Source organism: Ammospiza nelsoni, chromosome 2, assembly GCF_027579445.1.
Source record: "Ammospiza nelsoni isolate bAmmNel1 chromosome 2, bAmmNel1.pri, whole genome shotgun sequence".
In the NCBI taxonomy this organism is placed as follows: Eukaryota; Metazoa; Chordata; class Aves; order Passeriformes; family Passerellidae; genus Ammospiza; species Ammospiza nelsoni.
Window position 1 is genome coordinate 94,034,836 of NC_080634.1, and position 15,236 is coordinate 94,050,071.

General features: G+C 37.4%; 1 protein-coding gene across 3 annotated transcripts in view; it reads right to left on the minus strand.

Moving 5' to 3' along the window:
• ATP11A (ATPase phospholipid transporting 11A) overlaps positions 1–15,236 on the minus strand; it is a 117,973-nt gene that overhangs the window by 50,977 nt on the left and 51,760 nt on the right. For all 3 annotated transcript variants that reach the window (XM_059493690.1, XM_059493689.1, XM_059493691.1), the window contains exon 2: positions 10,315–10,437. In XM_059493690.1, coding sequence (XP_059349673.1) covers positions 10,315–10,437 — 123 coding nt within the window. The remainder of the gene's footprint in view (positions 1–10,314; positions 10,438–15,236) is intronic.

Consider the following 15,236-nt stretch of genomic DNA (forward strand, 5'->3'; position numbering starts at 1 on the left):
TAAATGCGAAAACTTCAAATGTAAAAAGTCATGTAAAAGTGATAGAGGACCTTAACATCATCTAGTCCCCATCCCCTCCCCTGCTGCAGCTTCAACTACAGTGCTTTTACACAGCTCACTTTGTAGCTCCAGCAAAACATTGCAAGGACTGCTTATTGGAACACATGTAAAAAAATGTCAGCTAAAATTGTGTGAAAAGGTTTGAAAAATGGCTTGAGAAAAGTAGCACTGCACCATCTTATTATCCAAATTATCCATTGACACATAATAAAATGACAACTCCAATAAAACTTTCATTTCAAATGAGATGGGGTAAGAAGCTTATCCTAATTTATTTGCTCTGTTAAAAATGTGCCTTGTCTCCTCTTGGCAGATCGCACTTATACTTGCTGATAACCAAATTATTCCATGAGCTAGACATCTTCTGAATTTGGCCCTGAAGGCAAAGACAGAGCTCTGGAAGGAAAGTACTCTTATTACAACTACAGACAAAAAGTATCCACGATAAATATGCTTTAAACATATAAGAAATCCCATCATATACAGCAATCTTTGTACTTGGGTGTTAAAGCCTGAACATGTGCAAGACATAAGAATGAAATGTTCTTCTCCTGTTGTGTGCCAAAAATCAGTATCTATCTTAAATATGCCCTAAGTTACCACTTAATCCTGCATAATAGCTAGTTCAGTATTAAATCACCTGTGAGCAAGCCAAAACTCAGGCATGCAGACATGCAACAGCTAGAAAATCAAGTGTTCTAGTCTTGCAATCAGAACACTTTTCATCAGACAGGAATGTAGTTTGCACTACTCATTATCCAGCTACATGGGATTTTCAGAGACAAGGAGTTAGACTTGATTATTTTTGCTTGCACTACAATGCTGATCATTCAAAACTACTGTTATGATAGATGACCATATGGATTCTATTCAATGACAATAATTGCGTATTTTCATCATTATCAGGTAAGTTAGCTCTGTTTTTTAATTATATCCATTTATTTTTTTAAGAATCCCTGCCTGCTGGGAAAGAAAAGTGAAAAACAGTTGTTTCCATTTTCCTGTTTACCTCCTTTGATAGAGCTACTTTGATAAAAATACTATTTTTTCCATGGTAAAGGGTCTTCTGATCATTAAAAGTTCAATTATTTACACAAGTCCCCCAAATCACCATTCATTAAATAAAAATGTAATCTCTTATGTAATAACTTCTAATTAAAATCTCCTAGAGGGTTTTTGATGAAACATCTGGTAATAGCATTTTACTGTTGGACTAGATATTTAAAGTACCTGATTGAGAAATCAAGTAAATCAATTAAAACAATAATCCATAAAAGCTTGCTCACCTCTACCCTTAGTATCAAATTCTCCTCATATTCCAACCTTAGTTCACTCCTTTCCCTGCCAAGCTGTGGTCTACCACAGCTCCACCTTTGATCAGAAACTCTCTTAGGTGAATAAAAGGGAATTACATGGGAACACTTTAATGGGTGAGAAGTGCTTCCTAAAATGGATGCTTCTTCAACAGACTACTTCTTACAACTTTATTTTCAATCTGACAAATTTCTAGCACTTTATGACTGTGGGTTTCAGGCATACTAAGGATGTCTTTATTCTGCACATTCATCTTCAACAGACAAGTAATGATTTTTGCAGTTTAGGCAAGCAAGAACACTAAGATGTCTAGACAGACCTTCCCCTACCCAAGCCATCAGTAGCTCAGAGCAGTATTTACAGATGGGCAAGTAATGTTTAACCAACATAATCACTCCTCACAGAAGCAACCGAGGGGCTGCCACTCAGAACAAGATTTATCTCATGACTGCTACATTTAAGGCAGTTTCTCTACCCTAGCTAGGCAGAAACAAAATAAAAAAAAATTAAAGGCAAGTCATTAAAACTGACCATATTAAATCCATCTGATTACTCTGCTGAGAGTTAGTACTATCATCTCTCTCCTTCAGATAATTTCTTGTCATGTTCTTTGTAAACTCTTAAAAAGTGGTTTGTGTATATTTACTTTCTTTTCACTATAATTCACTTGAATGATAGAAGTTTATCCAAACAGTTAAACATTATTTAGATAAGCTTTCGAGTTGGAGACAGCTTAAATGATCTTTTCCAAGTGCTACAGAAGACCCACAGGCCAGAGTGCACAGCTGCTTTGTGCTTACAGGAGGTAACACATCAGACACAAAGCAGTAGTAGTTATGCATCCAGCCAAAAGAAGAACACATGGTGCCAACAGATGCATCTGAAGCACTGTGCAAGAGTATGTAAGATAAATCTGGTGTCAAAACAGCATCATGCAAGTAGATTTTCTTCCCATTTATAATTGCAGTAGCTGCAGTGCTGATGTATTTCTGCACTCATGAGCAGGTCCACAGTATTCCCATCCATGCCCCTGGCTCCATCTTGCTCTTTACTGATACCATCGTGCTTTCAGCACCTCCACAGCCAGTCACACAAATTCCAAGGCATAAAATTCAGGTTCTTGACACCATACTTTGACCTTTCCATTCGGTATCCACATGCCAGAATTTTGGCTCATATTTCAAGCTTCTCTTTCCACCCTAAGAGGCAGGTATTTTCTTAAGTAAAAGGAGAGTTTCTTAAGTAATCACTTTACATCAAAAGCTGAAGCTATACGAAAAAGCACTTTGTACTGAGTTTTGTCAACACCTCAGTTTCTTACAGATTATTTGCTTTTAATAGTCACCACCTCTCTTCTAACACACCCTGATTTCACTCTTTTCACTCAACCTTTTTGACTGCTTCTTATAAATGTTTAAAACTACTACAATAAAAATATCTACTATATTGGTTTAGCCCTGGTTCATAGACATCTTCCTATGATAATTCTCATCCCTTCTACAAAACAAAATCCATCCTGAGGATAATAAAATCAGGGTAGTATAGAGAAAAGCTGATCTTGCATTCATTTGTGTCCATGGTGACTTCAGTATTTTTAATGAACATATTTTTATATCAATTACCAATAAACGATACAAGCTTAAAGCTGCAGTTTAAAAATTAGATTGCAGGCATGTGTGCATACCATGGAACAGTTTCGGTGGAAAAGGACATTCCAGATCTTCTCAAGCATCCAGCCCCAACCTCCCTGCCATGAGTAGGGACATGTTCCACTTGACCAGGTTGCTCCAAGCCTCATCTAAAACAACCTTGAATGCTTCCAGAGACGCAGCATCTACAACTTCTCTGGATAACCTGTTCCAGTGCCTCACCATGCTCAAGGTAAATCTAAACGAACCCTCTATTAAGCTTCAAGCCCTTCTCCCTTGTCCTTTCACTTAACATCCTTGTAAAAAGTCCCTTTGCAGCTTTTTTTGTAGTCTCATTTTAGGTACTGAACATAACACTTTATATATAACACCACCTTACAAAGTATTATATTACTAAAATGATGTAAATATTACATATATTGTATAGGTAATCCTCTTCAATAGAATAGCTGAAAAAGGTCTGATCAAAAGTTTCACAATTTCTTTAAAGTTAATTTTATTTATAAAAATGTTACTTTTTGGAAACATGATTTGTATATCTATATAGAGAACTGGTACAGAAAACTATTGCAAAGGGTATAAAAAAACCAGGAAATCAGTAATTATCTGAAATCATAAGAAGTAAGTTGAGAGTATGCCTTGTATAACTCAAGTGACTTGCTTATAAACATAAAGGAAATTTACAACAGAACTCATCTATGTTCTTTAATGTATTAAATTAATAATTTGACTCGAAGCAAAAAAAATTCAGACTTTGTGCTTATATGTTACTCAACAGAACTGGAATATTTTGAAAAGGGTTGTGCCATATTTATGACAATTTGGAATGAATGCAGAAAGACACAACAATACATTAACAAAAGCATTAACATATGCACCATCTGCACAGTGTGTATCACTCCACTGAGGGATGAATTCCAGTTTCTCCACATCACAAGGTCATTCACAACACAAGGATCAGTGAAAGCTCTGCTACACGTAGGGCTTTTACAAGTGATTAACACCCACCAGTACATTCAGAAAAAGTGCAAAAATGAAACAGAGTTGGTGAAGTTACATCAAATGGCACACTTGATAAGCCAAGATACATATTTTGGCATAGGATTCCTTAAAACCAGTTGCTGATAAAACAGGATTTCTATTACAAACAAGTCTATCTTCAGTAGTCTCTGTTCAGCAACTCCCAGTCTTATTAAATAGAGGCTATTAACTTCAGGAACTCCTCTGACAAACAAATCTTCCAGCACATGTAATTATGTAATTATAATTCTAAAAAAGAAAAAAAAACCTTACAGCAAGGATGACTGACTGAAGACAGAAGTCACAGAGAATACTAAGAAAACTGAAGAAAGAGCATGTGAGAGCAAGGAAGCTTGACTTTCTCACTTAAAAGAGAAAAGCATTACACCTGTCTTCCCTGGCATTAGGTTTGGATCTGTTGTTTTCCTATCTTCTTCTGCTTCTCTTTCACTGCATGAACACTCCACACTGTCATAAAAACTTTAAAAGCTCTGTTAAGGGCAGTACCAGAGCAGAAGATAAAATATTGCTAAAAACCCTGGACTGAGCCATGGGAAGGGTAAATGGCTTCTCCTGGGACCATGAGAGAGGTTGCAAAGAGCCTCTGACCTGGAAATCCCATGCTGAGCAGAATCATCAAGAGCAAAGAAGAGCTTTTCCTTGCTCTCTCTAGGCACTGACAGTTATCCCCAGAAGGAAAGTGTATTATTGTGCCTGGAAGAAGTGCACACTCATCCACTCCCATCACAGCTCAGGTACTGAAATCCCTCAGCTGGCCCCTTTGAGAGCCCAATTGATTCAGAGGCATTTCAGCTTTACTGCCAGCCAAGTCCATTTACTCTTCTCCTCTCTAACAGCTCCTGCCCTGCTCAGTGTTTGGCAGGGCTGGGCACACCTGACCCTTCAGCCCTTGCAGCATGGATCTGACCTCCTGCTGCCCCCAGGGTGGCTGGGAGGCAGGGGATTACCTGGGCAGAAATGGAGAGCTCTGTGTTCCAGCTGCATTCAGAGCACATCAGTAAAGGGCACACACAACACTCCCTGCTTTAGTCCCTGTCCCATACACAGCTCTGCCTACCCACCCTCTCTGCCCCCCAGGGTATGCTACACAATCATTTACTGGCTTCACAAACACACGGCCATGCCTCTTTCCACTGTGGGCTTTGGACACTCTTCTGGCTTTCAAATATTGCTCAGGGCTGTGTTTGAACTCCTCATTTTGAAACTGCTATGTCACAGCCCTAGAGAGGCCAAAGGCTGCCAGCTGTGAAGCAGCACTTTGAAAAGTGTGGGACAGCCTAGGTTTCTGCTGGGTTCCAAGGGGCTCATCTTGATAGAGGTGGTTTAGTGTTTCCTTTAGCTTCAATAAATATTAATATTTCTTCTAAATGTGGCAACAAAATGAGAAATCAGAAATCACACACTTTGTGTGTTTTTATGAGTAAGTGCTGCAGGGAAGAGGTACAGTACAAGGGCATGAACTTCTGCTGAAAGAAAGGAATATTTCATCATCATCTGCTGAAACATGTCAGAATTATTAAACTTTATTAAACTATTAGTCACTGTGATTAATGTGAGTCATCTCAATCAGATTAGCACTGAAGGTAGCTAAGTTTTGCCTTGCAATGTATAGGATTCCCAAAACACAGCATTATCATCTCAGGGCACTACCACAGAAATCAATGTTAGGATCAGTATTTAATGAAAAGTCCTCAAGAAACAGACAGACAACTGAAGACTGCATTATTTGTGCAGCAAAACCAGTATCACTTCTGATCCATGAATACATCATACAGCATTACAAAGTAGGAAATAACAGTGGTTCAGGTCTCCCACCTGAGTTCAACTGATTGCTTTTCTATAAGGAAGAACAAGAAATAAAGCTACAGCACAAATGAGCACTTTGTAATTTCATGTATCATTTAATTAGAGTGACACCTCTTTAGGGCAAATTCTTCAAGTAATAGTTCTGCATACATTGTAGAGTCAATCTTGCATTTCACGCAAGAGTCATATCCCACTACTCTTCAGTATCATCTTCCAGGAGCATAAGCCCTCCTGTCTCCAGCTCTGTTCGGTGACCCAGGCATAGGTGGGTTCTGTAGCTGTAAAATTTCTCTTTATTAAATTATGACAGTAAAAGTCTGCAGCTGGACAGGACCACCAAGGCAAAATACTGTGTGTTGATTACCCACAGACTGAAATGAAGAGCAAAAGCCTTTTCAAGTCTCCTTAACCCAACCTGCTCTATGGGTGGTATGGGGGGAAATCTGTTCTCCTGCCTAAAATTTGTGGATGTTCTAATTTTGCCAGGTATCTCTGACACACAGAAAACTCTTGCCTCTCAATTAACAGATTACTTCTATCTAAGAATTTCTGAAGTCTTTTACTCTTTCTTGTGGTTCTTTCTTTATGGGTTTGGGTTTGTTTTTTTTTTTTGGGGGGGGGTGTTTTTTTTTTCCGAAAGCAATAAGCAGCTATAACTAAACATGTTCCTCTGAACTCCATATTGTTGGTTCAAAAAAGATGTTATTTTCAATACAATTTTTCCCTCTGTTCAAGAGAAATGTATGCATTCAATCAGTCTTCAATTCATTGACTCCAGTAGAACAAGAAGTGAAAATCTCTACATTGTCAACAAATCAGCTCCTTGAAGCATAGCAATTCTAGAAAAGTATTAGATTAACTTCAGGAAAAGGGAATTTGAATATTGAAAAATGTGTGATTGCACAGGTTTAGGAAAAGGGACAGACCAAACCTGAGCAAAGGCCTGCAGTAGCTTTTACATAAACAATTATTGAACAGGCTCAGGCTATTCCTCCTGCAAGGGAAATATAATGGAAGACCACCAACAGAAACAAGATTATAAACAGAGGATAACTGTATTTGAAATCCTTGAATCTGAAAATTACTAACTCAAATTAGCAGAAAGTTTGAAAATGAAGGCTGAGAGTTTCTTTTGGGAAACATTTCTACAGTTGAACTGTTCTTTATTCTGAGAATTTACATGGGCTTAAAAGGTATTGAAGGGATTCACAGAGAAGAAATTAATGCAAGACCACTAAATACACAATCATATTCCCAGCACAATAACATGAAGCCTGAAACTTAAGGAAGTTTTGTACTAAGAAGTTATGTTATAATTTATAATTTTTTTTCAAAAAGTAAAATCCTGTTTCAGAAGGAAAATAGGTTGCTTCTCACCAAGTTTTGGTAGCTGCTATGGCTCCTTAGTTTAACATAGTTTCCATTTAATTTGTAAATTCCACCAAAAAGTAAATAGTATCAAAATGTCAATAATTTTTTTCAGAAAAAGGCAAGCCACCTCCCTGCCAATTCAATTACTTTCTTTCTTCTACATTTGAAACATTGGAATTTTTCTACTAGCTGATATTTTTCCATGCTGCAGCACTGTCATGTGACAAATTCAATCAAGGGTACCTAACAGCCACTTCAAAGGCCAACACCCAAGGCAGCTGAAGCAGCTGAAAGTTAAATCAACAAAAGGATACATGTTATAAAGGTCACTGTCTGTAGAAGGTAAAAGGAACAGCATGCACTATCCAAAAGACGTGAGTTTTTGTCTTTTACTACTTCAGCATACACCTTTTGCAATACATTGTTAATACTGTAATTGAATTGACACATCAAACAAAAAGAACACTTTTGTCTAGACAAGGTCTTCCCTGTATCATTTTTCCCAATCAGGAATGTATCATTAGGCAGACAGAGCATTAACCACATTCCACAGTGACACTGCAATGTACGTGAGCTATCCCTCTGCACTTGAATCAAAGCATTGCCTTGCTGACACCAGGAGGCCTCTGGTGAAGCAGAGCAAAGTGTACCTTTGGAAGGACCAGTAAGGTCTAAGGTTCACACTACTGCAAGGTGATGTCTTTTTCAGGGCATTATGACATGACATTTTTAGTAAAGCAGCATACAGACAGACAAATTGATGCCATTTCCTCATGCTTTTCAACTACCCTTTTTAGAAACTCAGTTTGTCTTAAATTGATAAAGTCTGTACTTAGAAGTTTAGAGTTTCTGATCCTTGAAGAGCAATCACAGACCTTCTTACATAAGCACTAAACACCTATAAAAGCCCAGCTGAAAGTTACTGTCTGTCTTGCTGATGAAAGATGAAGGAAGTATCCTTCATGGTTGAGGTAACACTATACAGTGTGCTTGTGAGCATGTACCTTTACTCTAACAATTACGGATTTGCCATTCTAATTTTGCACATTTGAGCATTTAGAAGGAATGTAATGTCTGCACTCCCCACACTGTAAGAGGTGCCCCCTCTGAGGGTTCATAAGCAAGGGACAAGGACAGGAGAAAGGGGAAGAGGAAGCAGCTCAGAGAACCAGCATGAATGCTAGTCAAGCCACAACAGTGCCTTATTCAGCTTGTCTGGGATGGAGCATGGGAAAAACAGAGTTCTCTTGAGAGGGACAGCACAGGAAGGTCTCATACACAGGCAACAGCTTTCATCAAACAGCTTTCATCAATCTGAGGAACTCTTGAATATTATAAAGCATTTACACGAATTCTCTTCCCTCCTAAATATCACCACTGTATTTACTTCCACAAAGACAGCCTACATTTTTTTTAAAGGAGGCAAGTTTAATCAATAAACAGAAAAATTGAGAAACATCTTATATAAAGGAGGCAAGTTTAATCAATAAACAGAAAAATTGAGAAACATCTTATATATATAAAATGTACTTCCACTAATATTTTTTGTTTACGAAAGGCTATTTACAGATACAATTCACAGCTAAATAGTTTAACATTTAAATATTTAACTGAATATTCTGTAAATCCAAATAAAAACCTAGTAAAGTCTCTATCCTGAACTGGTTGAAGTCATATATGTTTACTAATTGCTGGCAAGGATTCCTTAGTTCAACACATGTTTAAGTAATACTTTAAAAATCTCACTCTGCAAAGCAAAGCAACTTGTTGCTTCCACTAACTTAATATGTCAAAACATAGTTGAACAGGATGTTTTTATTTCAATACAACTATCAGCAGTAACTTCAACGGCTTTATTTACATACATCTCAAATGCAATTAAAAAAAAATCACAGGAATACCAAAATTTACATTAAGTGTGTTTACTCTTCCGTAACTCAAAACACAATACAAACCAATGTGCAGAGCACAGGATTTCCCATTGCACCAGTCTGACTGTACTTCATCTGCCTTAGCATTCAAGCATTCTATCTAAAGATGCCTAAATACTACACTCTGCTTAGTACACTTTCTTTGAATGAAGTATGGTAAGAAGGTAGCAAATAGAAAATCTCACATGAGAACCGACACACCATTTGTGAAAAGTCTGGCTTTCATGATGTTAATGGCTGGCAAGTGTTCAGGTCCACAAAGGTAATCACTCAGCTCCTTGAGATCACAATGCTACCAAGGTTCTGAAAACTGCTGAGGATTTGAGACACTGTTCAAAAACAAATTCTCAATAATGGAGCTATAATTCTGAATTGATTATTTTGTATTAGCTGAAGAGAGCTCATGAAGATTAAAATCTAAGTATACTGCAAACTTGGGAGCTCTTGAGTTGTTAGCCATACATCACCTGCAAGCATTCAAATTTCAATGCCACTGCAGTAAAAACTTTTGGCTGAAGAAAGCCAGCTGGAAAGCACCAACATCCCAACTGCTCACAAAAAGCTGCTGGAGCTTATGGAAGTTAAAACTTACTAATTGAGGTAAGGGTCAACTAGAAGATTTCTAAACAGCACAAATGTATTACACTGCCAAGACTAAGTATGATGCACTTTCATGTGAATGAAGAAGACTGTTGACAAAGTCCCACAGGAACAGCTTTTGAAGGGAATGACACTCAGGGTAGAGAGTATGATGAATCTAAGTGCTCAACAAATTAAATTATTTCTAGTACTTTGAGGTATTGCTTTCGAGTACAAAGGATGCAGTCTTTTTTTTAGGATGATTTTATTTACTCCAGGATTGCCTCAAATGAAAATTGGTTTTTTTCTTTGTTGAAAAGCTCGTTATTACTCAAAGATTGTACTATACCAGGTACTACAGTAAACATGGGAGAAATTATTCAATTTCTATTCATTTTAGAGACAAATGAGCAATTAGTTTCTCCAGAAGAAATCTGAGATATCTTGATTTTACCTTTGCTGGTTGTGAAAAGCAAAAAATATACAGGAAAAAACTTGAAAAAATAAACAGAAATAATAGCTTCAGCTGATTTATTTAAATGAATGAATGACAATATAGGTACCTTTGATGAGACTACTCTATTATCTGGAAACCTCTGTGGAATGTATGCTTCAGCGCCTGGAGGTGGCTCACGATGCCCAACATAAATAGTCCGACTGTCCACCCAATTCTCTTCTCCAGCACACTATGGGAGAAAAAAGAGTTACTGTGTCAGTTCACTCAGTATGCCTGCAGAAACATGAGTCACACACTGAATTAACTAATCACATGCCTGACCATCTACACATACACAGCCAGCAGCACATGACCCCTCACACTTTTCTGTATCAGCTCGAGATCACCAGAACACCCATAGCCAAGTCAAATGTCAAAACTCTTCCTTAACTGCACTTCACTGTCCCATAAAGCAATGAAAGAGCAGCCGTGAAAATCACTGTTCTGACTTTTTTGTTTATAAGTGAAACAAGGGTGAATTGTTTAAGAGCCCCAGTCAAATTAGGTATTTAGTAAGTATTCATATGTTTCTCTTTTCATCACTAATAAAAATCTGTACTAATTAAAATATTTTAATATATGACAAATTCTTCACAATTTTGAGACTAGCCAGTCATAGCTCAGAATTTCATTTGCAGCAAAGTGAAACTCTGTTCTCCTGAAATACTAGTAGCAACCATTTCTCCACACATGAACAAGCCTAGAGACTCTTAGGTTGCCAGGAAAAGACCTCAGTTTGTCAACTCAGAGCACTTCCTCTTCTATGAAAGCTGTAGAAAAAAAGAAGTAGGTGTGCCAAATTCCCACATTCACATCAAACTCTACTGCACCTACAGCTTCCCCAAAATTACTATTTCTGTGTTCTATTAACTGTAAAAACCATACAAATCACTGTAAAAAAAGTACTTACACGAAACCAAAATAACCAATTTTTAACATTTTAGAAGTAAATTTTTTGAGGACATAGATTATAAAATTACCATCCCTTAGTCAACAGTCTAATTCACACCTATCTTATGAAAAACATTTTTGAACCACAGAACATATCCCTAACACTTGGAGAAGCCCAGGCATCTGCAACTTTAACATCATCATATGGTCAAATCTGGAGTAATTTAGATATGTCATAAATTAAACTCAAAATCTCTGCTCTATGTTGCCCTGAGGCATTTACCCATTCTTTCATTAAGCATATTAGACAGAAGCTTATTTTCTGCATCCTCAACAGCTACATGGTATTTAGTACATTAAATACATCCTGAAAGTGCTCCTGGGCACTGGTGCTTGTCTGCCTCTAGAGGTGACCTGTCAGACTGACATGGAGCAAACTAACCCCACACAAACAGTGTGTCATTGGTAGTTTACACAGGCAAGGCATCATTCCCCACAGCAGCTGGATGTACCTGTGCAGTTCTTGACAGAATTCAGTCATACAGACATGGCTCCTTCTTTTCTAGCTAGTCTTCATATCAACAGGTCCATTTACTTTACTAGTACACACTTGGCCACTAAGCCTAAAACAAAATTTAGTCCTCAAACTTGAACATTCACCATAACATTTTCTTCATCAATTCACATCTGTGATTTTTCCACTGCCCTTAAGTGCAACACAGCCGAAGATCATTTTCTACATAATTTATTTGGAATAGACATATAAAATCTTGCAATACTCTGCAGGTTTGGAGCAGTTAAGCTAATAAAACAATTATCTCTGTGATGTGCATGACTTTCTCGAGGTTGGAGAGAACATCAAAAATATAAAAAGAAAACCTATTGGACACAGACTATTAACCACAAAATAGCTGAGTAGAAGTCAAGTAAAATGTAAAGTGAAATTGAAGGATTAAAGAAAAGTAACTTCTGCCATCCCAGAAGTAGATACTAGAAGCAGACACAAAGGACCCAAAATCATTACTTGATTTTTACATGACAGAAAAATGAAGGCATTATGTTCAAAAGACACCAATGGACAAAATTTCAATACTAGGCATAAAACTAAAGCCAAAAGTAAACCCCACTTCTTTCTTACATGTTATTCAACTTGCAGTAACTTGAAAGAGTCACTTAATACATGATATGAAGCTGTTCACAAAGGAAGTAAAGATGACAGCCCCTCCTAAGACATACCAATAGCCCAGTCAGGACTCGTGCTGAGCCCTGCAAGTGCCCCTGGCTCAGTGGGAGTGCACACACATTTCTCCCATGCCACAGCTAGCACAGGCTCAAAACTAGGACGTGGGTCAGTATAAAAGTTGCATTGATTTTCCAGTCAGACAACTTCTCCCTTACCACCAAGTGGACTTGTCAAAAAGTTAAGTGTCATTCAGCCCATTCCTGAAGGCCAGATAACATTCTTTGAGCAAGCCAAAACAGTTTGGAAGGAAGTAAAGCATGACAATGTTTCTATATTCCACCTTACTTCTATGGCAATAACAAAACATGGTATCTTTACCATTTTATCAGTACACAGTACTTATTTATCTTGTCAATGCACTAAATGTACAATGCACGGAAATTATCTACTGACACTTGCGTCACTTAATACTGCTAGAAATACAAGGGAATGTGAGATATTCCTGTAAAATACATCAACTTGTACAACATTTTAAAATTTTTCATTAAGAAGAACATTCCAGACAAACACAGCACAAAGATTACTCCTGATAAGTGAAGTTCCTAAGTTCAGAGATGATTACCTAAACTACTAATGGAAATGCCTCATAAACTTGGAAAACCAAGAAGAAATCCCTCAGTTTCTACTTTCCTCTACAGAGGCCCAGCTTGACAATTATCTCTCAATTATGATGAACCAACCCAAACAGCATGACAACACTCCTAGCTCAAAAAAGCACTTTTTAAAGTTTCACTGCATACATTGAGTCTTCATCATGACTCAGTTAAAACAGGCCTCCAAAATTACCTATGAACCTGGGAAGATAGAGCTCTAAACAGCACCCTCCTGCCATTACTGTCAGTATTTAGAGGTCTGATAACCCTGGAGTACTGTGTCAACACTAAATAAGCCAACCACTCTGGAATTTGTGTCCCTAAAGCAAGGCATTACTTTAAGCATCAATATAAAATAAAAGACAATCTCTTTATTAGCTTAATTTCATCTGGTTTTATCACAGATTGATAAATTTACCACAAATGTATAAAACCATATCTAACTTAAACTATCTGCTAGCACAGAACATTTTTTCTTTTTCACTATGTTAATAGGTTATAGAAAATAAATGCACTTGACCAACCTAAATCAACAACTTCAAACCTCCAAAACCACTCCCAGTACAAGTGTAAAAAACTAAGCATGGGAGAGTAAGGCTCTCTTTGCCAGTGAGGTAGAACTACAATGCACAAAGTCAGGTGCATTGCTCAATAAGGCCACACTTGCGTGAAGCAGAAAAAGATACTTTGAGAAAAACAGCACTTGCAGCTAGGACATGGGCCACATAGAGAAATCCAACCACAGCAACTGAATGTCCTGTAATGCCAACCTCCAAAGCCAAACACCCAGATCTGACAGTTCTTTTAGTGTTCTGGTATTACAACTTAAAAAATGTCACCAGAGTCACTGAAGAAAGCAGTCTGATGCCACTGCCAGAACAACAAACTACATTAACTTCTTTTTTTAAGTTCCATTGCTTAAGCCCATTAAGAATATGTCCAAGAAATCATAAATATACCTCAGCATTATCTGCTTCTATTTATAGTGTAAAGCTCAATGTACTGAGACCTGGTTTTATTGACACATCAACGAAATGTTACATAGCTTTTACTCTTTCAAGCACTGTCAGCAACCACGAAAGCAAAGACCAGCAAAAGACTGAGGCACAAAGAAACACTTAACAGGATTTTACCTTAAGAGTTTAAGTATTTCTGCAGCTTATTTTTTTCTGATTAAAAAAAAACCAAACTGAAACTAGCTTGGGATTCACCTTCATGCTACTCCAGTAATTTTTATCTAGATTTAATTTAAACAAATGTATTGCCTGAAAAGACAAGGGGTTTGGTATTCAATGGTTGACAACAAAAAGATGATAGGAAGATGCTAGTGGTAGTTGCTGGGAAAGTAACTGACTTTGAAAGATTCCAAGTCTTTCCCCATATTTTTAGTAAAGAGATTTAACATGATTTTGAAATCAGTGGAAACACTGACACTTCCTGACTCTCCACTTGAACTATTAACTCAGGCATAATTACCAGCAACAATCTTCAATATTTTATTTTCTCCCCAAATAATATGAACACAAACACTACTCAAATAAGTTAATATGCACTAAGTACAGCAGATTGAAAACTCAATCTGCCTTGGCCAAGCTCAAAGTACATTTAATTGAACAGTATTCTCTTCTACTTTTTTCTAAATGTCTTTTGATTAAAAGGGATAGTGCACTCTAACCACAGATTTGACTGCAACAAATTCTCAGCATCAGCTATAGCCTTGTTCACCCAGGCTGAGACTCCTTTCCTCCACACAGGAGTACTTTACACCAATAGAGGCAGGCTCTCCTAACAGCCTCGTGTTTTACTGAATCACGAATATTTGATGTCAATTAAACAATTAGCACCACTGTTAAAACTACACACTGAACACAGCTGCTCAACCACTTTGGAGTTTTAGGATATCAGATACTGCCAAGCCATTATCACTCAGAATCTCCAGGAAGAACTAATAGTGCACACTGTGAAAAAACATTCACGCATTACAACAGCTCTGCACTAAAGGCTCTCAGCTTCCAATTTCTCATTCAGTGAAGAGAAACAACTTCAATACCTCAAAGCTGTAATTCACTAAAGTGAAGACAAAAAAAAAGGTGCTTTCCTTTCGAATACTGTAAGGAAACTATCCTTATCATGCAGTATTTACCAAACCATGAGATCATATAATCTCATCTTTGTCTCTGTCAAATGTTCTGAGTACCTGCTCTTTTACACTTGACACCTTCCTGCAGCCATCTCCCTTCACAAACAATGGCACAGAGTACA